Source organism: Cinclus cinclus, chromosome 18 (assembly GCF_963662255.1).
Source record: "Cinclus cinclus chromosome 18, bCinCin1.1, whole genome shotgun sequence".
In the NCBI taxonomy this organism is placed as follows: Eukaryota; Metazoa; Chordata; class Aves; order Passeriformes; family Cinclidae; genus Cinclus; species Cinclus cinclus.
In genome coordinates, this window is record NC_085063.1 from 6960422 (window position 1) to 6980686 (window position 20265).

General features: G+C 45.7%; 1 protein-coding gene across 1 annotated transcript; it reads left to right on the forward strand.

Moving 5' to 3' along the window:
• The first annotated feature begins 8957 nt into the window (after nt 1–8957).
• Nucleotides 8958–12795, forward strand: FITM2 (fat storage inducing transmembrane protein 2). Its single transcript, XM_062505092.1, has 2 exons — nt 8958–9130; nt 11355–12795. Exons 1-2 carry the CDS (start codon nt 8958–8960, stop codon nt 11995–11997), a joined length of 816 nt encoding a protein of 271 aa, XP_062361076.1. The 3' UTR covers nt 11998–12795.
• Nucleotides 12796–20265: the final 7470 nt, after the last annotated feature.

A 20265-nucleotide genomic window follows, 5' to 3' on the forward strand; every position in this document is an offset into this window, starting at 1 on the left:
CTTCTCCCCAGACAAGAAAAGAATCTTCCCCTCTGCCTGCACCAGTGATGGAAAGGATGAGGTGTGTGCAGGAGTTCATGGGCCGTGCTCTGCAGTGTTTTGTGTCTGCCCACCTTCCCAAGTGGTTCAGTAAATCAACAAGGCTCCCCTCTGTGCCTGCTGAAACCCCTCCAGCTGTCTCGCACAGATGCCCGTTGAGGTGATCAGGGGGGTTAATTGACTCTGACAAATATTTACCTGTTTTTCTGGGTTTACAGAAACCTCTCTCCAGCCCCAGCTTTGAAGTGCAGTTCAAAGCCCCAGCAGTGCTGACGTCTTGGGAGGATCCAGCTCTCCCCAGCGTGCAAAAACTTTCCTCTGAAAAGAGGGAAACTGCATCCCCCCATCCTCCTCCTTGGGCACCAGGTGCAGTCCTGGCATTTTCCATTACCTCACAGGGTCCTGCTCATCTTCCCACCCCAGAGCAAGATCTGCTTTGCCAGTTGTCTGGGGACTACATTAATTTATCAGCCCAAAGAAAGGCCTTGTTCCAGCAAAGAGGCAGAACATGTTACACATGTATTTTTGTTCCTAACCTCTGAGTGGTGTCAACAGAGATTGGGCTGAGCTGCACATCTGTGGTGGGCTTATATTTTTAAAAAAATATCTTATTTGAACTGTACAAATAAACACTTGTGAAAAGAATCCTGTTTCTTTAAGTGAAGTTGGTAAATGCTCTGATTTAATTAAAGCACTAGGATTTGGCTTTAATTTTATTTTTTTTCACCAGAATTAAAGCTAGAGGAGGAAAAAAAGTTGTTTATTCTCAGAACAGGTAGAGTTGTAGTAGGAGGAGCACAACATTCATCACCTACCTCCTCCTCCTTGGCTGTTGGTGACGGGCTGGTCTCTGTGCATTGTTCACCACCTTCCTTCCACTTGGTAAGGTGCAGGCTGAGTTGCTGTATTTTGGGAGATGCTGTGTGCCTGGCAGACTGGGATGTGATTCCTTGGTGGAAGCCAAGAGCAGCCAGGCTGGTCCCCCTCACACTGAAAATCAGGGCCAGACTGTAATGACCCAGTAATGGTCCTGCAGCCCCTCGTGCCTGACAGTAAAATGCCAGGAGATGCCTTGGAGAAGGTTCAGAAGCTCAAGAACAGAAATTTCAAGCTCAATCTGATCTTTGGGAGCATTTAAGCCTACTGGTAGTTCTTCTGTTCACGGGGCTCCAAAAATCCTGCAGATGATAAAGGTAAGAGTCCTGGATGGGAAAAAGTGTGGAAAACTGGAGCCCAGGCATCAGAACAGCTCTGAGCTTCTTCTTGAGGCAAATTCATTCCTTCCCTGCCCTCCCCCTGGGCATTGCTCAGCACCCTCACACTGACACATCCTCTGGCCTCGGTGCCTTCCTGCCCCTCTTGTCTTTCAGATGCCACCCATGGTTGTTGACCATGCCAATAAATTCCATGGTCTGGGGCATCCGGGTTTCTTCTGCCAAAGGTTGAGATGTGGGGCAGCCCTGTGGTGAAAGAGCATGGCAAGGTTAGCAGAGATGTTGAGCCCACTGAACACAGGGAATGCATGGGTAAAAAAAATGAACAAATAACTTTTAAAAATAATAATTTGTAATATTTGTAATAAAAATAATAATATTGTAATATTAATTTGGGCATCCAAATTAAGCCCGTGACAGAATTGAGTGCACTGGCTCTTCAGCACACCCTTTGAACATCTTTGTAATTATTATTTTTTTGTCTGCAGAGCATTTCAATGGTCATTGTGGTCAGGAAAAATCCAAATTTCCAGCCAACACTTTTATCATTATCCAAGCCAATAAAGCACAGATTAAATATTATGTATGTATATATTTTCGATTTATACTTAAATATTTGTAATTATATATTGGACTGAAATAGCTCATGTTTTGTGGCTGGCTGTACCTGGTATCCGGTCAAGGAACCAGGACTGTGAACTGTGGTCCTGCAGCTAATCAACACAAAGTCACTTCCAGATTTTACACTCTGATTCTTTCCTCCAAATATATAAGCTAAAAATGCACCAGTGAAGTTTGAAAAGTTCATATTTCTGAATTTGAATTAATAAGCATGGACCATTTCCTTCCCATATTTGATCAGTTGCAATAAATGGTAGTTTCTCAATCTAAAAATAAAAATAAAAATTAGAAAAAAACAAACAAAAAAACCCAAAACAAAACAAAACAAAATACACCAATGTTTTGGTACAGTAGCTCAAGGCCTACCCAACAAATGGTTTCACGGAAGTTGTCGTTGAGTTTTGTGTGGTCTTTAGTCTATTCTTGATAATCCTTATAGAAAGAATAAATGGGAACAAGAAATAATGCTTTTAGTGCATGGCTAACAGGAAGGTTAATTGGTCTGGGCAGGAGTTAACTCCCAGTAGCTGCTGCTGGGAGAGCACTGCCCACTCAGCCTACAGGGAAAAACTCCTCAGCAGCTATCCCTGAAAGACAACACATCCAGAATCAAATTAATTCAAATGCACAGGTGTGGGGTTCTTTGGCAAACACGGAAGGTTTGAATTATGTGTTTTGGGAAAAAAAGGGGAGTATTTCATCAAGGAGCTGCAAGTGCAGCCATCACAGCTGCTCAAGGAAGTCAGGGAATTAGAGATAAACACGAGTAATTACAACCATTTTATGTCCAAGTGCATGTACCCTTAATCACATAAATTATATACATTTTCACATGTGATCTCACCCCCACTTCATCTGCTAATGGGGTCCTTAATCTGTATTCTAGGTAGAGTAGCTATTTTACATCTTTGTGAACTCTGCTAATTGTTAAGATCTTCAGACTATTATCACAGCCCTCTGCAACCTCACCATTTTCTCTGAAAGACATTTAGGAAGGAGAAGACCAAAATCTCTCCCTTCCTCTGCTCAGGGTGTGGGGACACAGAGCCTAAGGGTCTGTGGCTGGGGAGGGAGTTTGTCAGAGCCACAAATTAAACTCAGCTCCTCATGCTTGTCACAAGACCATTCTCTCCTGTAAATCACACCCTGTCATTAGTCTGCTCTGCTGTGATCTGGCTGTGCCAAACAAGAAATGTAAATATTTTGTAGCATGAGGTATTAATTTTTAGCATTAATAAATTTTGCACCACTGAAAACTGAATTGGTTCTTTCTTATGCTTTGCCCCATATACCAAAATATTTTGATCTTTGGATGTAACCACCAAACCTGCTGCAAATTCCCTACAGCTCAGATCATACCCTTCCTATTCACTTGAGGAGAGTTGGGGGGAAAATGTGTGACCTGCAGAGGTTTTCAGGCTGGGTCTTTCTGGGCTCAGTCTGACTAAATTCCCTGGGGTCAATTTCCACACCTTCTTCTAAAACTCCTGGGGTTTCAGGACAAGGAAACACCTTTCCCATTTATTTGGGTGGCCACACCAAAGGTGATGTGTTACCAACACATCACCTCCCTTCTGATCCCAGCCCAGCATCTCCACTGTAAACAGCACATCATCCCCTCCCAGGTCAGCCTTGGCTCTGCCTGGACCGATGGCAAACCTGGGGCTGGTAGGAAGAGCATCCCTTCCCATCAGAGACGGGCAGCAAAGATCCAGGCCAGTGTGAGAGAAATGCTGCTATGCCTCCACCCTGGGCTTCATTTCAAAGGCATCACTGACACAAGGGAACAAAGCCCGATATTCTTTTAATCTCCTTTCCTAAGCCAGCAGTGAATAGAGGAGGCTTCGGAGCTCAAAGCACTGAGGTTGATGGACAGTGTCTCAGCAAAGGGCCAAAACTATCTTAACTTCAAGCTTAAGCTCCCATTAGGCAAAGAAAATACAGCCCAAATTATGCTTATGTAGCACCTCTCATGCAAACATCCCAGGACACTCCGGGATCAAACTCAAACACAATCAATCATGGAGATGTGAGCAGTGCTCACCAAGGAAAACAGAGAGCAGGGGAGGCTGGGCAGGAATGAGCACCTGGCTCCCCCAGGGAAGGGGCCCCGGGCAGGCAGGGATGGCTAAGCAGGTGCTGGCAGGCTGTGGGAATTGCTGGGAGGGGGAGGATGAGCTGGGAAGGTGTCCCAGATCCAAAGGGGCTGTTACGCCGGGGTAACTCATCCCCAGCGAGTGTGTGGACACAGGATGGTGGCTGTGCCAGCCCCGGCAGGCTGGATGCTTGGATGGGCACCCACCATCTGCTCCTGGTGCCCCTGGAGCACACCTTCCCTCTGGGGCTGACTGGGCTGTGAGAACCCACCTTACCCCAAACATAGGTCAGAGAAGAACCATTGCTTGAGTTTGGTAAAAAAAGTTGTGTAGTTGTCCCTCCTTCTCCTCACAGCATCCTTCTTGGGCCACAGCACAGAGCAGTGAACCCAGAAATCTCATAAAGTGATTCCTATTTAGCACAGTCAGGAGTTTAGTTTGACTGTTTGAGCTGAGATTTCAGTTCAAATGTCTTGGTCCTGTTCCACAGCAAACCTCCCAACCTTTGCCAATTTTTTTAAAATGTCAGGACACGTCCTGGCTGGGACACTCACCACGGCTGAACATCCTGCAGAGCTTTGTCAAAGGACTGAATAATTGAACTCTGGTAACTCATCCTGTGATGGCTTTAAGGCATAATCAGCTTTTCAGTAACAATCTTGCCACTTTCTAGCCTGTAATATTTTTAAAAGGCCAGCAGGAAGAACTTGTGAGCAGGGATCTTGTGACACTGAGGAGTGAGGCTGGGACCCCACTGCAGCATCATTTTCTCAGCATCGAGGTCACAACAGATCACAAATACAGCACCTGAGCAAAATGCCATTGTCTTTCAAGAAGGTCTGAATTTCTCCACAGCTCATTTTAAGCATGCAAATTAGGTGAACAGTTGCCCTGGGCTCCTGGAAAGGGCTGCTAAGACTGTCTTTCCACTGACTATGTTGAAACTGGGGTGTCTGCTCCCAGACAATGAACCTCAGTTCTGCAGAAGCTATCCACAACGAGACAGACTTCTTTGCACTCAAAATGATTAACAGATAATTAACAGAATCACCAAAACAAGACAAATAAAGTTTCCAAGCCACCTAATTATTTAAAATAATTCCTAGCGTGATTGTTCTTTCTCTAATTAATAGTTGATACCTCGTGAACTCTATGAACAGGAAAGATTTCCCCCCAGCCTGCTGCAGCTCATAAGTGAGGATGCTTTTTTCAGCTCTGTTGGATCCTGTTTCAAATCTCTGCTCAAGGAGCTGGGACCTCCCCATTACCTGTCCAAAGAAGTGTCCTGAGGTCTGGGTGACTGGGCATGAAGGGACAAGGCTTACCAACCCCTCTTCAGATCTGGAAGTTGTTTTACAGCTCCTAATGATTCTGTCCCTGTGCATTTTAGAGGCAGAATGGGATTTCTCAAAGAGAAGCAACTTGTTGGAGGCCTTAGTTCAAATTAAACCAGAAAAAGGAATTACTCACAAACCAGTTTTTAAAATCAAATAGTCTGATAAATTTCAGCTTCAATCAGGCAGGGATTTGGTAAGGTTAAGGAAGAAGTTAAGGCAAAAGCCACATCTACTCTATCTGACAAGTTAATTCAGTTTAGTATGGTTTATACCTGTCACGCCTTGACCAAGTATCCATAGAGCTTTTTAGGACCCTTCTGCAATTCCCTTAGAACAAACCTTAGTCCTTGATTATGAATGAAAGCTTTATCTGCTGCTTTGAAAGACCCAAATTCCACTTCTCTGATTCTTTTACAGAGGTATGGCAGTCGGCTCCTCAGAAGGTCTACTGGACTTGGCTTGGTGCTCATGGCAGCAAATACACAGCCTGAAAGTGGAGATTTTCTCTAAATCTGCAGAACACCTGGACCCAGCTGAGCTTTGCTCATTGCACTTGAGAGAATCCATGATTTACAGAGATAATCCTCAGACATTTCAAGCTGGGCTGAGGATAGACAACATTTCCAGCCCATGCCATCAACTGCATTCATCTGGAGCAGGTGCCAAGCTTACGAAATCCCCCTGCGTGTGGCAGGCACCACAGCACGCTTCATTAGCAGCCAGCCCAGCAGCTCCCACCTCCAACGCTGCCACTGCAAACAGTCTGCAGATCACAGCCCCAAACCTGGGCAGCAGGGGAGGCGAGGTTTCAAAGGCAGAGGGGATTTAGGCAGACAATGAGGGACTCTGTGGAACCTGCTCCCAGCCCCTCTCATCCTCACTCGTTTGAGTGAGCGCAGCTGCCTGTCGTTTCTAATTCGGGGTGCAGTGCTGGGGCTGGGAGTGCTAGACGTGGCCGTGGCAGTCTTACTAAAAACAACAGCTAATCAATTGCCAAATGCCATTTACCCTGGATAACCTCCTTAGCCCAAACCCTCCATATCTTCCGGGGGTGCTTTGATGTGTTGTTCTGCTCTCTCAGCCCAGATGTTGTCATAGATTTGCTGACGATGACGGCAAAACAACTTTGAAATGCTCTGGAAAGAAATACTTTCCCATCCTGTCTCAGATAAGGTCTGCTTCTCCTCCCCCCCACCACTCTCACATTTTTCTTACTGAGGCCATTGGGATGAATAAAGGCTCTTTATTCATTGAGCTGTTTCTCTTCTCGCTGATGCATTTTTTATATTTTAAAAACTAAGCTGGAATGACAGCAGCAGCTGTTCAATAGATGAAATAGGTCTCAAATACCACAGTGACAGCCAGTGTTTGGACACCACTTTCAGCCATAAACGTGGATAGTGAAAAGGCATAGGAGCCTTAACAGCTCCAGAAATAATTTCTCCCTCCCTCTAAAGCACCATGAAAAATTAAAGCCCAGATTTTTTCATTAATATCACAGTAAGACCCTCTTTTTAGATGTGCTGGTACCCTACTTTGCCTACTTGCTCTTCTGTAGGGCAAGAGAAAACAGCCTCAAGTTGCACCAGGGGAGGTTTAGATCGGAGATTAGGGAAAATTTCTTCACCACAAGTGTTACAAGCACTGGCAGAGGGTGCCCCAAGAATGTGGAGGGGTCATAATCCCTAGAGGGATTTAAAAGATGTGTAGATGTGGCCCTTGGGGACATGGTTTTGTACAGGGCCAATGTCCTCGGGCACATGGTGTGACTCTCAGAGCTGTGCTGTGCAGGGTTGAGAGCTGAAATCAGTGATCCTTATGGATCCTTCCAACTCAGAATATTCAGTGTTTATAAGAGTCTATGATTCCATGGCACTGGTGCTGCAGCCCATGAGCCCTTGGAGCATCTCTTCTGTCACCGTGCTCTGGGAGCATCCTGCTCATCTGGGGGGAGATACAAAAGCCCATCTGTGCTCTCATTTGGACAGGCAGGGCTGGGAAATGGATGTTTCTGAGCACAGCTTTATTCCTGTGACATGGACACACTGCAAGGTGCCGCAGATGGACCCATGTAGATAGATTTGTGTGGATGGGTCTGTTGGGAGGGGTCTGTGTGGATCCGTGTGGATCCACATGGATGGGTCTGCATGGATGGATCCGCATGGATGGATTCATGTGGATGGGTTTGTGTGTGGATCCATGTGGACAGATCTGTAATGCATCATGGATGGATCTGTGGGAATGGGTCCATGGGGATGGATCTGTGGGCATGGATCCTTGTACATAGATCTGTATGGTTCCATGTGAAACCAGGCATGTGGATCCTTGTTAATGGCTCTGTGTGGATGGATCCATGGGCATCTGTGAGGATGGATCCGCGTGGATCTGTGTGGATGGATCTATGCAGATAGATCCATGCGGATGGATCCGCGTGGATCTGTGTGGTTGGATCTGCGTGGATGCATCTGTGTAGATCCATGCGGATGGCTCCATGCAGATAGATCCATATGTATTGGTGTGGATGATGGATCATTGCAGATCCCTGTGGATGGATCCCTGTGAATGTATTCCTGTGAATGTATCACTGTGGATAGATCAGTGTGGATGGATCCGTGTGGATTACTGTGTGAGGATGGATCCCTGTCAATAGATCGCTGAGGATGCATCCCTGTGAATGTATCCCTGTGGATGGATCGCTGAGGATAGATCTCTGTCAATAGGTCCCTGTCAATAGAACCCTGAGGATGTATCCCTATCAATAGCTTCCTGTGGATGGATCCTTGTGAATGGATCCCTATCAATAGCTTCCTGTGGATGGATCCCTGTCAATAGATCCCTGAGGGTGGCTCCCTGTCAATAGATCCCTATCAGAAGATCCCTATCAATGGATCCCTGTGGATGGATCCCTGAGGATGACTCCCTGTTAATAGATCCCTATCAATAGTTCCCTGTGGCTGGATCCCTGAGGATGGCTCCTTATCAATAGATCCCTATCAATAGATCCCTGTGGATGGATCCCTGAGGATGGCTCCCTGTCAATAGATTCCTGTCATTGGATCCCTATCAATAGATCCCTATAAATGGATCCCTGAGGATGACTCCCTATCAACAGATCCCTGAGGATGGCTCCCTGTCAATAGATCCCTATCAATAGATCACTGTCATTGGATCCCTATCAATAGATCCCTGTGGATGGATCCCTGCCATTGGATCCCTGTCAATAGATCCCTATCAATAGATCCCTGTCATTGGATCCCTATCAATAGATCCCTGTGGATGGATCCCTGCCATTGGATCCCTGTCAATAGATCCCTATCAATAGATCCCTGTGGATGGATCCCTGCCATTGGATCCCTATCAATAGATCCCTATCAATAGATCCCTGTGGATGGATCCCTGCCATTGGATCCCTGTCAATAGATCCCTATCAATAGATCCCTGTGGATGGATCCCTGCGGGCGGTTGCGCGCTCAAGGCCCCTCCGCGCGGCGGGCGCGCTCCCGCGGGCTCCCAGCAGGGGGCGCGGGGCCGCGCTGTGGGGGCGGTGCCGGCGGTGTCCGCGCGGGGGCGCGCTCCCGCGGGCGGGGCCGCGCCGTGGGCCGGGCCGGGCCGGGCCGGGCCGGGCCGGGCCGGGCGCTGTGGCCGCGGCCATGGAGCGGCTGGAGCGCAGCGGGCGCTGGCTGAGGGCCGCGCTGGCCCGCGGGCGGATGCGCCGCCGCCTGCCCGTGCTGCTGCTCGCCATCGCCGTGCTCGGCTCCGCGCTCAAGGACAGCGACCTGGTGCCCGACACGCCGCTGCAGAACAAGCGCAACCCGCTCAACGTGTGAGCAGGGGCGGGGGGGACCGGACCGGGCCGGGCTGGGCTGGGCTGGGCTGGACGGACCGGGCTGAGCTGGGCCGGGCCGGGCTGGGCTGGACGGACCGGGCCGGGGGCCTGTGCTGGCCGCGTGTGCCGCGCTGGGCCGGGGACTGCTGCTTCAAATGATGAGATTTCCTGTTCCCGACTCAAAGGTCTCAAAATATCGGGAGTTTGTTGCTCAGTCTTCATTGGAGGAAGAAAAAAGGGTTGTTGTTTTTCTTTTCCTTCTTAAGCTCGCAGATAATTCCTCGTGTTTGAATAAACTGACTATTTCACTTTCTCTGGCAGCTACTGACAGGACCCGAGGGCATGACCTGAAGCTGTGTCAGGGAGGTTTAGGCTGGATATTAGCAAAAGGTAGCTGAGCACTGAACAGGCTCCCCAGGGCAGTGCTAACAGCACCAAAGCCGACAGAGTTCAGCATTTTGACATTTTGGCAGCATTTTTTCAGTGCTCTCAGGCACATGGTGTGACTCCTGGGCTGTCCTGTGCAGGTCCAGGAGTTGAACTCTGTGATCCTTGTGGGTTCCTTCCAACTCAGCATATTCTGTGATGTTTGTGATAGTTACTGAGCTGATGTAAAACCCAGCTGATGGAAATAGGTCTTTTAGCGTCTTTCCTAAAAGCAGAGCAGCTGCCATCCTTTCCTAGCACTTGGGCAATGATCTAACTGCCGTAGTCATTCTGTGAAACTAGTTTGAGCATTTTGAAGGAAGCAATGAGCTGGGATGAAGCTCATGTGCTGTACATCTGCAGGTCTGAAGGTGAAACTGAAATTGCTGTTTTCATCTGTGACTTGGGAAACTCTGGACTTTACTGATTCAAATTTGTGATTTGCTGACATGTGAGAGGAGCTGCTTTTAGTGTGATTGGAAGAGCATTGACGGGAAACACTTAGAGAGAAATTTATCTTACAGTAAAAGCATAGTCCAGTTCTGCCTTTTAAATAGAGGAAGGTCATCTGTACTGACAGTTCCTGAAGCAAGTATTTTTCCCTGCAAATTACTTAACCTCCTGGTTTGTCAGCAGTAACCTTGGTAGCCTTTTTTGTTCTTAAACAAAATGGGGGCTTTATTTTCAATTACTGTTCCACTAAAGCAGCTGTAGTTGCCACACAGGCATCACTTCTGTAAAATTAAAGAGTGAAGGAGGTACTCCTCAAAATCCTGGGCAAGGCCCTGACAGATTTGTTAGGGTCATAAGGAAGATGTAGAACTCTGGTTTGGCTTTGCCTTTGATGGTCAGGTGAGGATTAAATTATGACTGTGTGTCTATCCATAGCTCAGCCACAGAGCAGAATTCAGCTGCTCTGTTTTCAAACTGGACTCTGGGTAACCAAGGGACTGCACAATTCCCTCTCCCACCAGCTGATTGAAGGTGCTGATGGGAGAAGCAAGATCCTGGACTGTGGCCTCCTTAACTCATTAATAAATTCACTTACACATGCTTCAGTTTAAGATGTGAAAAGAGAACGAGTTACAGAATACTATCCTCTGTTAAACAAGATATCAACACATCATCAGCTGTGTTTCAAGATTTTGTAGGCATCACAGCAGAAGTTTTCAGGGCAGAGAGTGAATTTAGAGATGGAAGGATTTGTGTATGCTAAAAGAAGGCTCTCATCAATTGAGAGGACAACAAAGGAACAGACACATGGTGCTGCTTCATTTCTTTAGAAGGCCTTGAGAGAGGAAAAGCTTCACAGGCTGATGAGGGGAAAGAGCCAGCCCTTCTGGCTGCCTTAAGAGGTTGATCTTATGAAAGGCTTTGTAAGCAAGGATAATTGGGATGGTGGAAGAGTCAGAGAAGGGGTTACTGTGGTCAGGGTTGCAAGCTAAAAATACATTCTTTGCAGCTGCATTTTGAGTAGGGCAGAGTTGAGCTGGTTTGTAGGGTAAAAGCGATTACAAAACTGAACTGCAAGTCTGCTGCAATGAATGAGGGCTCTGGGTCCAAGGCAACGCTGCCTCGGGAACAAGTACCTGGCTGAGGAAGTATTCAGGTTTTGGGCTTGAGGGAAGTCCTGGGAAGAGGGTTAAGATTGTAGCTAAGCTGTGTTTTGAGGGGAGGGCACAAATCTCTAATTCAGATCGTTCTGAGCACTGACCTTGAGCACTTACTCCAGCGCTCGCCCCACTGCTGCGGCGTTTCACACGTGCTCATGTCTCCTTTGCCTTTCCTCTGGCAGATACTTCGTGAAGGTGGCCTGGGCTTGGACGCTGTGGCTGCTGCTGCCCTTCATCACCCTCACCACGTACGAGCTGGCCCGGAGCAAGTTCCTGTACGGCCGCACCAAGAGCGCGCTGCTGGTGCTGCGGCGCCTGGGCGCGCTGCTGGTGGGCACAGCCGTGTGGTACCTGTGCACGGGGCTCTTCCTCTACGTGGAGAACCTCACTGGGGAGTGCTCCCTCCAGGCCAAACCCGGCCAGCCCCCCCGGCTCTACGCCTCCAAGCAGGAGTGCCGCCAGGACAGCGGCGTCTGGAACGGCTTCGACATCTCGGGGCACTGCTTCCTGCTCTCCTACTGTGCCATGATGATCCTGGAGGAGGTGGCTGTGCTGGAAGCACTGTCCGTAGACCACAAGTCCAAGCTGCGTGTGGTGATCAACGTCCTGCTCGTTTCCCTGTGTTTCCTCGTTGTGATCTGGGTGTTCATGTTCCTCTGTACTGCCCTGTATTTCCATGACTTCAGCCAAAAGCTTCTCGGTGTGCTGATAGGTCTGTCAGCTTGGTACGGGACATACAGGTTTTGGTATTTAAAGCCCTTTTCTCCTGGACTACCTCTTCCAAATATACCTTTGAGTTCAAAGAAATACAGCTATAGCAGATAAAATAAGGTTTGGAATGTTTTAGATTTTGCTTTCAGTACTGGAGTAGTTGAATGTAGGAACGGTTACTGTATTTCCACTGTAAGGAACAAGGTGATGGGTTGGAGGAAACCAGACTTGTACTAGCCATTGGCTGACAGGTGGTAATGAGCTTCTTCCCTGGTAGAAGAAAAAAAATTGGTGTTGGAAGAGGTTTGCTCTTGTTTAGGAGCTGACAACTGGGACTGCCAGCAAGGAAATCAGAATCTGTTTCTCTTACTAATGAATGGAGAAGCAGACCTAAGGCTAAAAGAAGCCTTTGATCTTTAGGAGTGTGATTTATCTCAGTTAATTCTTTCTCTTCTTTTTTGAATTATGTCAAGATATTGTGGATGATCCAAACCTCATGCTTTTTTTAATGTTCCTATTTGTATTGCCTTATGGGCAAGCTCTAATAATCACAGTGCTGCAAAGCATTGCAAAAATATCAATTCTTGTGAAAGCAGTTCTCTTGTGAAACTGGAACATCTCATGTTCTCAAATGTTAAAAACACTAACTTGCCAGACATGCTTCTGCATAGCTGCCTGCACCTTCTGCAATAGAGAGTAAATCTGAAATGCAATGTCTTAAGCAGACTGTGACTCTAAATTCATGCCTGCCTCCAAAAAGGAAACTCTTGAAAAAACAAGCCTTAACTTTCTCCTTAGGTGAAGTAGATGTAATAATATTTTGTCATTTTATTCTTAACACTAAAAAACCCAAACTCTTTTCTGTTTTGCTACGAAGTCTAGTGTGAGGAGTGGGGTTTTAATTTTTAAAAAATGTAATCCATTGCACACTTCACAACAACAAATTCTTTGTATTTGTTCTTTCTTCTAGAACAACAGTGGAATTCTGGTGTTCTGAACAAGCTAGCTTATCCTGCCATTTTCCAAATAGTCTGCTTGGTAATGAGTGAAATGCATTGTTTATCCTGGGAGCTGCAAAGCAGAGTGTGCTTGAAGCAATATTTGTTCTTGCAATACCAAGAAGCTATTTAATTTTGATTGCACATAAAGCTGTGGTCACTTTTGATGTGGCTGGAAACCCACTACTGAATAAAACACTGATATTAGATAATGAATAGGGGTGAGGTGGGTTTGCTCCTCTTATCAGTCAGATGTTTAGCATAGTTTTTATCTCAAAAAGCTTTTTATTATTTCATGAAGGCTCATTCATGATGCTGTTGCATGAAGTGTGTTTGACAGTGATGACAGGACAGCCAGGAAGGTCTGTGGGCAGGGCTGTGGGTCACCTCCACTGACCCCACAGTGGGGTCACACACTCAGAGTGACTTTTTCTGGATACAGGCTGTGATGCTCCATCAGGTAATCTTGGCACGTTTTGCCAGCTCAACCAGAGGCCAGTTCTGAGAAGAGCTAAATTCACTGGAATTCCCACTGAATTTGGTGGCAGGTGGAGCTGTGTGTATCCTTAGAAAGAACAAATCACCTCTCAGAAAGAAGCTGTCCAGGGGGTTATGTATTTTCTGTCAAGCTCCTCTTGGTTTTGTATTAAATTGCCTTTTAAGCTGACTCTTTGAAAATTGCACTGATTAACTCATATTGGGTTTAACTAAATTTGTTTAAACAATGCAAATTTATTTGCAGAAACTCTTTTGATGTAATTTAAGACTACTCCCAATAGAGCTAAGCTAGACCGCAAGCTACTTTCACCATGATAAAGGATTATATACCCAGAAGGTTTTATGATAAATTTCATTAAGTTACTATTTTAGGTTATCTTTATGTAACTTTGCTATACAGACAAGCCCTTGGAACAGGAAATGCTGTTTACCTAAACCAACTGACTTGCTGAAATGATGTTCATTTTCACAAATGTTTTGTGCAATCACTGTGGATATTTCTGTCCACTTTAACCCGTGTCACGCAGATTATTTTTTTTATGGAAATAATATAGGATACGGTTATTCTCTTACTTAAACAGTGAAAGAAAAACATTTGAAAACTTTATCAGTGTTTGTGTCTTTGAGAATCTGTTCCTGATGTCTATAAAGATGCTGTTGTTGCTCTTCACTTCCTGGATGACCCAGTCCCCCAGAGTTTGTGTGACTCCTGAGGTGCCTGATCAAACTGGCACTGGAAGTTCTGTACTGTTTGAAAGGGTTAACAGAGCATGGGTTCTCAGGAATACAGGGTTTTAAAAAGAAACAAAACAAAACCCATGGCTGACTAAAGCAAGTTTCCCAATGTGTGCCTGTTGCACCAAGCAGTTCATTTTGTGGACATGGACATTGGTTTATTGTAGCAGAGGGAAAGCCTAATCCATTGAAATGTATAGGAGAACTCCCATGGGCTGTAATACTGCTTGGAAATTTGGAAAACTTGGGGTCTTTCTCAGTGCCCAGACACCATGGGCCAGCTCTTGGCTCAGAAGGTTCTCTTGTGCTCCAGACCTTTATTTGTGCTTTTTGACTCTACTCCAGAGTAGGGATCTGTGTCCTTGTACTTCACCTGGAAACTAAGGGCTGCAAATTTCTTATTCACATATTTGCTATCACATTTATCTGATTTCTTTCTCTCTCACAAATTTTATCATTAAAATAAAAGTTGCAGCCTCTCCAGAACAGATTTGCAGCCAAAGTGAAACTGGTGGGAGCAGCAATATTTGGTATCCTGTGCCAAAGGCACAAATCAGCTGTCAACAGGTATTACTGGTTTGTTTCAAGTGTTGGGGTGGGGATTTTTTTGCTTTTTCTGCATTAAAGTATTCCTTTTGTTCTCACAGAGCTGTCTTTCTGTCTGTAGAATTACCTAGGGAATTTGTGTCTCCAACATCTTACTAGCATATTTCAACATCTGTCTGCTAATCCTTCATTGCCTGTGTTTGGCCTGTTTTGTGTGCCCTGTTTCACAGTTCTTCACAGAAGCAGCATTTGACCTGACTGTGTCGCCAAGGCAGCTCTTGGTGCCTTAAACATTTTCCTCTGCTGGGAACAGGTAGAGCACATTGGGAAGAGAAAGGGCCTTAGGATTCATTTCACTCTTCACTTTCCTGGGACTCTTTCAAATGTTTGTGTCACTGGAGGCAAGATCAGGCAAACAGGAAAGTTGAGGTCTTTCATAAGAGCCATGTGAGCAGTTCAGACTTTAAACATGTCTGAACCTAGGGTTTGATTCTTCCTCAAAGTTTGTTCAAAGCAAATGTGATCCATGAATGCTTCACTGGTGCTAAATGATATTCCTGGTTTCCCAACTGATTTGTGTGAGCTGAAACTTTGAGTTGTGGGTGGCTGCAAAAAAAGAATCCTGTTTTCTGTTTTGGTGTGTGGCAGTTGGTGACAAAGTGAGAAGCACCCAGTTAGGCCCTGGGATGCACTTTAATGGAAGAAACTGCTGTGATACATTAAATATTTTGGGAAATCAGTCTTTAGTTGTGAACACAAGTCTACGGTCACTTCACCTAATTTTTCCTCTGTAGCTTAATGTCCCTCAAACCAGGACACTTAAGGTAGCTCCCTGCAGCTTCCCTGCAATCGACCTTTTCCAGCTCTTTGATCACCTTGTGTTACCTCCTTTCACTCAGAAATCTCTTTCCTGGGATTATTTCTTTTCATAGCTTCATCTCTCCTCCTGGAGCACAGATTAGTAATAAATGCTCTTCACCTCTCCTGGATGTGCGCTCGCTCTCTCAGTATTTTGCCTTCCCTTCTTTGAGGCATTTTGCAAAGCTTAAGTTGAAAGTAATTAATAGACACAAAAAGGCTGTTGTGACTCTGAACTGCTGTTTAACTGTTGTTAAACAGAGCTGCTCTGTCAATGTACTGGTGGAAAACCTGGAGAAAAGCACATGGTTTATTCATTGAAGCAGAACTGGACCTGCTACGTTTGAGTTCATGGAAGGAAAAAGGGTGATGTGACAGCAGAGCTTGATGCATTAGGGGAGTTACCTTTGTCCTTCTCTTGGGGACCAGGTGCTCTCTTCAGTGGAGAGTACTTGCACCCAGGTGCTTAGCAGGAAATAATTAATTTAGATATGGGAAGAGTGCCTTAGTGCATAAATGAAGTACGGAATGAGAGCATAAAGTTTAAAAGCTGAAAAAGCAGACATGGAAATGGCTGTCAAGATTGAGTGCAGTCCATGAAATCTCAGGCAATTATGTAATTGTAATATTTAGTCTGAAAGGTTAGTTATTTTTAAACTACCCCCTGTCCATCACAAAAAAAAGACAATGCCATGTGTTTGTAACAAGCCAAATAACTCCTCTAGAAAGCTTTGGGGCTGAATGATGAGCCAGAAAATGAGCAGTAGGGGAAGAGCTTTACCAGCCTTTCAGGAGGGTTGGATATCACGGGAAAGCATCACTTGGAAAAATGCCCTTTCCCTGTTGTGCTCTTCCTGACAGTGTGTGCAGTGGCAGGAGATCTGTGGCAGAGCTGAGGATCTCCCCACGGTGAAGGCTGAGGAAAGGAAAATGTGCAACAAGAATAAATGCTAACAATTACTTTTTTCTCGCATCTCCAAAGCCTTTTTCGATGTCCAGCCTGGGTTAGCTCTGCAGGTCCAGGCTGTGTATTCCCTCAGTCACAGTTGATGTCAGAGCAGGAACGAGGCATATCCTCAGTGTAAATGTCAGCTCTTCTGAAATGCCTTCCCTGGGTCCTGCCCTGCCTGCAGAGCTCCCCATCCCATGGGGACTGTGCCGAGAGCTCACACATGGTGTGACCATCTCTGTGACAGGCTGAACGCCGTGACTCAACCCGAGGAAAATCCAGCTCAGGCTGTGCCTCACAACACGCGACTGTGATGGAGAAAGCCGTGCAAAAGCAGTGGAAAATAAGGATGATGCTCAGCCCACAGAGCCTGTTGGCCTTATCCAGATGTGTGAATTGTTCCCACACATAACAGAAATGTGCTGTTGGGAATGGCACCCTGCCCTCTGCAGGTTTTGCAGGTGATGGGAGCGAGCACGGGTCTGCTCTGGGCTTGGTACAGCATCACTCTAGACCACAGCTCTGTTGCTTCAGCTTTGTCAGAGCCTGACCTGATCCAGTTTTTAGAAGAATGAGAGTGATAGAGGTTTGAGGTTTTTAATGATATTTTTTCCCATTGATTGTCATAGTTTGGAAGTTAGGAGGAAAAATCCATACTGGTGGTTTTCTTGGTTTATTTTGTTTACCAGAGATTTTTCTTTGTTGTTTTCAGAGATTTTGTTGTGTTTTGTTTTTTTTTCTTGTGGGCAAGAAGAAAAAAAACAACAACTTGCTATTGTGTAGTGCTTGGATCCAAGGGTATGGAATGGAAAGAAATTGCTTGTGGTAAGCAAAAATAGAAGAGTGTTCAGGAGGCTGGTGGTGGAGTGACATGACCTTGTGATGTAAAGAGCATGTACAAAACAGCACTTAACTATGCAGGATACTTGGTTCTGTGTCAAGAACTGCCTGCAGCATTACACAGCACCCTCAAACCTGGTTACACTGTTCTGATTGCAAAGTAGCTTTATTTGGATAACTCTCCTGGAGCTAAAAAGGATTTAGGTCGCTGGAGAGATGAGGTGCTGGTAGGAAAGAGCTGAGAAGGGAGGCAATGCAAGTAGGGGGATGGATGCTGTTATTTTTAAAGGAATGTTTTAGAAGTCATTGATCTGTGCTTTTTGTTAAGAGGTTTTTAGCAAGATTCCATCTCCTTCCTTTCTCAGCCGTTCTTCCTCAGACAGGGGGAACTGGAGGTGATGTGTTCACTGATGCAGAACCTGACAAGCCAGGGACTCCTGACAACAGGAATGTCTCTGGGAGATGGTCATGCATTGCCTGCTGTCTGTGACAGCAGAGTGACACCACAGAGTCCAGGGCAGAGCAAAGGGGTAGGACAGCAGAGAGGGATGAAGAGAAAAAGGGCTGAAAGTAGATATTGTGCAGAGGGAGCAAAAAAGAAAAAAACCCACTGTAAACTCCTGAGAAGTGGGTGGAGGTTGACATTTTGCTTGTTGAAGCTCTTCAGCACTGAAGTGGCGTGAAAATGGAAATAATCTCTCTGCAGGTAGAGCCTGTCCAGCAGCACACAGGTACACAGGTACTGCTGCAGTGATGGACACCTGTGTTCTGACAGAGCAATTCTTCATCCTCATTATTTATGGCAGAGCTGCTATTCCTGCTTCCACTGAGAGCTGCTCAGTGCAGGCTGTTTTCTCTGTTTAATCCTCCAGAGGAAAGCAAGTTAAAAGGAGAGTGAAAGACAACAATAGTGAAATGTCCTTTGGGCACATTTGGGGATCAGCACCAGGGGAAAACCAGGAAATGCATTTGTCATGAATGTGCCTTATCAGACAATCCAAGTCCCTATGTGTTTGTTTTTATTACTGCTTATTACTTTGGATTCAGTAGAAATGGCTGGGTCTGAAACATCTGCAATTTGACCGAGGCCATGCTTTGGGAAATCTTTCAGGTGTACAAAATCTGTTCCTGTTCACTACCTACGGAGATGTTTTCACTCTCATTCACTCCTTAGGCACTGCTGCTGAACTGGGGACTTTATTCTGTCCCACCAGGGCAGAAGGAGCTTTGCTACAGACTTGTGTAGCAAGAGCAGCTTTGCTGTGAATAGAAATTGCCCTTTTGTCCTCAGGTATACCACAAGAAATTGCAAGTTTGGGGTTACAATAGTTAGCTCTTAGCTTGTATGTTATTTCCTGTTTCTTCGGGGTTTTAATTTTTATTCTGATATGATCATATTTTATATTATCTCTAGCCATCTGAAAATACTATATTCATATTATACCATATTATTTTAATCCCATGTATCTTTCATCAACCTGAGGGATTTAGTTGCTGTCATTGCCTGCCTTGTGGATCCAGTCTGGGTGGTTTTGGCTTTGATCCTAATGTTTGGTGAATGCCACCAAACACAACCAGATGTTAAATATTTTCACAAGCTTTGATGTTTTCTGTTTGGTGTTATGTGGGGAAATCTTTAATTGACTTTCATGGCAGAGAGGAAGGAAGGAGCAGCTCTTACCTCTTCCCTCTGTAGCCTGAATTCTGAAACTGCAGTCGGGTAGAAAGGATTTCTTTTTTTTTCATTCAAAAACAGAGGAACACTTGGCAAATAATTTTTGACAGGGCCACCAAATTGTGACTAGATATTCTTAGGATTCTCTTGATCTCAGTTTCTTTGGCAAGCTGTGAGAGTCTCTGTGGTGTGTTCCTTGTCCTCTGGCCAGATTGGTGTTGAAGTCCTTTTTTCTGCATGGAGAGGTCTTCTCCATCCCTTGCCAAGCAAAGGAGAGCACTGCCAGCAGTAAGGCTGATATGTACAGTTTCCATTTTCATAATCGAGTCTTTTGAGCACATCTGGAAGGAGTAAAGAGATTTCAGAAGCTGTAGCTCTGCAAATGTGACCTCTGGGACCCTGTTACACAAGAGGCTTGGGAGGCAGGAGGGAAAGACCCTGTGTCATGAAGCTGCATCTCAGGGGTGCTTGAACTTGACATAAAGCCCCTGATTTTCATCCCTCTGATAATTAAAAGTTCCACACATCCACACAGATACAGATTTTAAAGCACTGAGGTGCCTCAAAGCACATTTGTCTCTAAAGCACAGGGATTTCAAAGGAGAAACATTTGCTTGGGTAAATAAGTACATCTAGAGCAAAGGAGGACCCTGGCTGGGATTGGGTCAGGCACACAGGAGTGTTGGGTGCAGCATGCAGCAGGAGCCATTCCCTCTTGTCTAAAATATAAAATAGCCCCTTTGGTGCCTCACCTTCCAGCCCTTCCCCTTGGGCACTGCTGTTACCCACACCTTGCTGATAGCAAAGAATAAACTCCTGGAGCAAGAAAACAGATTTTTGCCATCATTTTCATATTTCTGTGTACAGAACATGCCCTGGGCAGTGAACAGGCCAGTGTCTGGCTCATGGCCAGGTCGTGCAGTGGGCTCCCCTTTGCAGTGGAACTGGAGCAGAAAAGGTCTGATTAAGCTGAAATCAGTCGGAGCAGGAGCAACTTTTTATGATGACAGCCTGTAATCACCACAGGGCTGCTTATAGCAATGGGCTAATCTGGATTGACTGGGGCTCTGCCATTTGTTCTGAGGCATCTCACACATCAGTCCAGCCTCTGCCTGCCACAGTAATTGTCTTTTATCACTCTCCACGATTGCTTTTCCCTGGAGCAAATTTCTGGTACTTTTTCATTACCAGGGCAGGAAAACAAGGCTTAGTGATAGGGAGTGACACCAATTTTTTTTTTCAATTTTTTAAAATTTGGTCCAGAACAAAGGCTTATTATTGAC

Coding starts and splice junctions, on each gene's coding strand:
- FITM2 (XM_062505092.1), top strand. CDS start 8,958: ATGGAGCGGCTGGAGCGCAGCGGGCGCTGGCTGAGGGCCGCGCTGGCC. Junction 9,131..11,354: donor AAGCGCAACCCGCTCAACGT/GTGAGCAGGGGC, acceptor TTCCTCTGGCAG/ATACTTCGTGAAGGTGGCCT.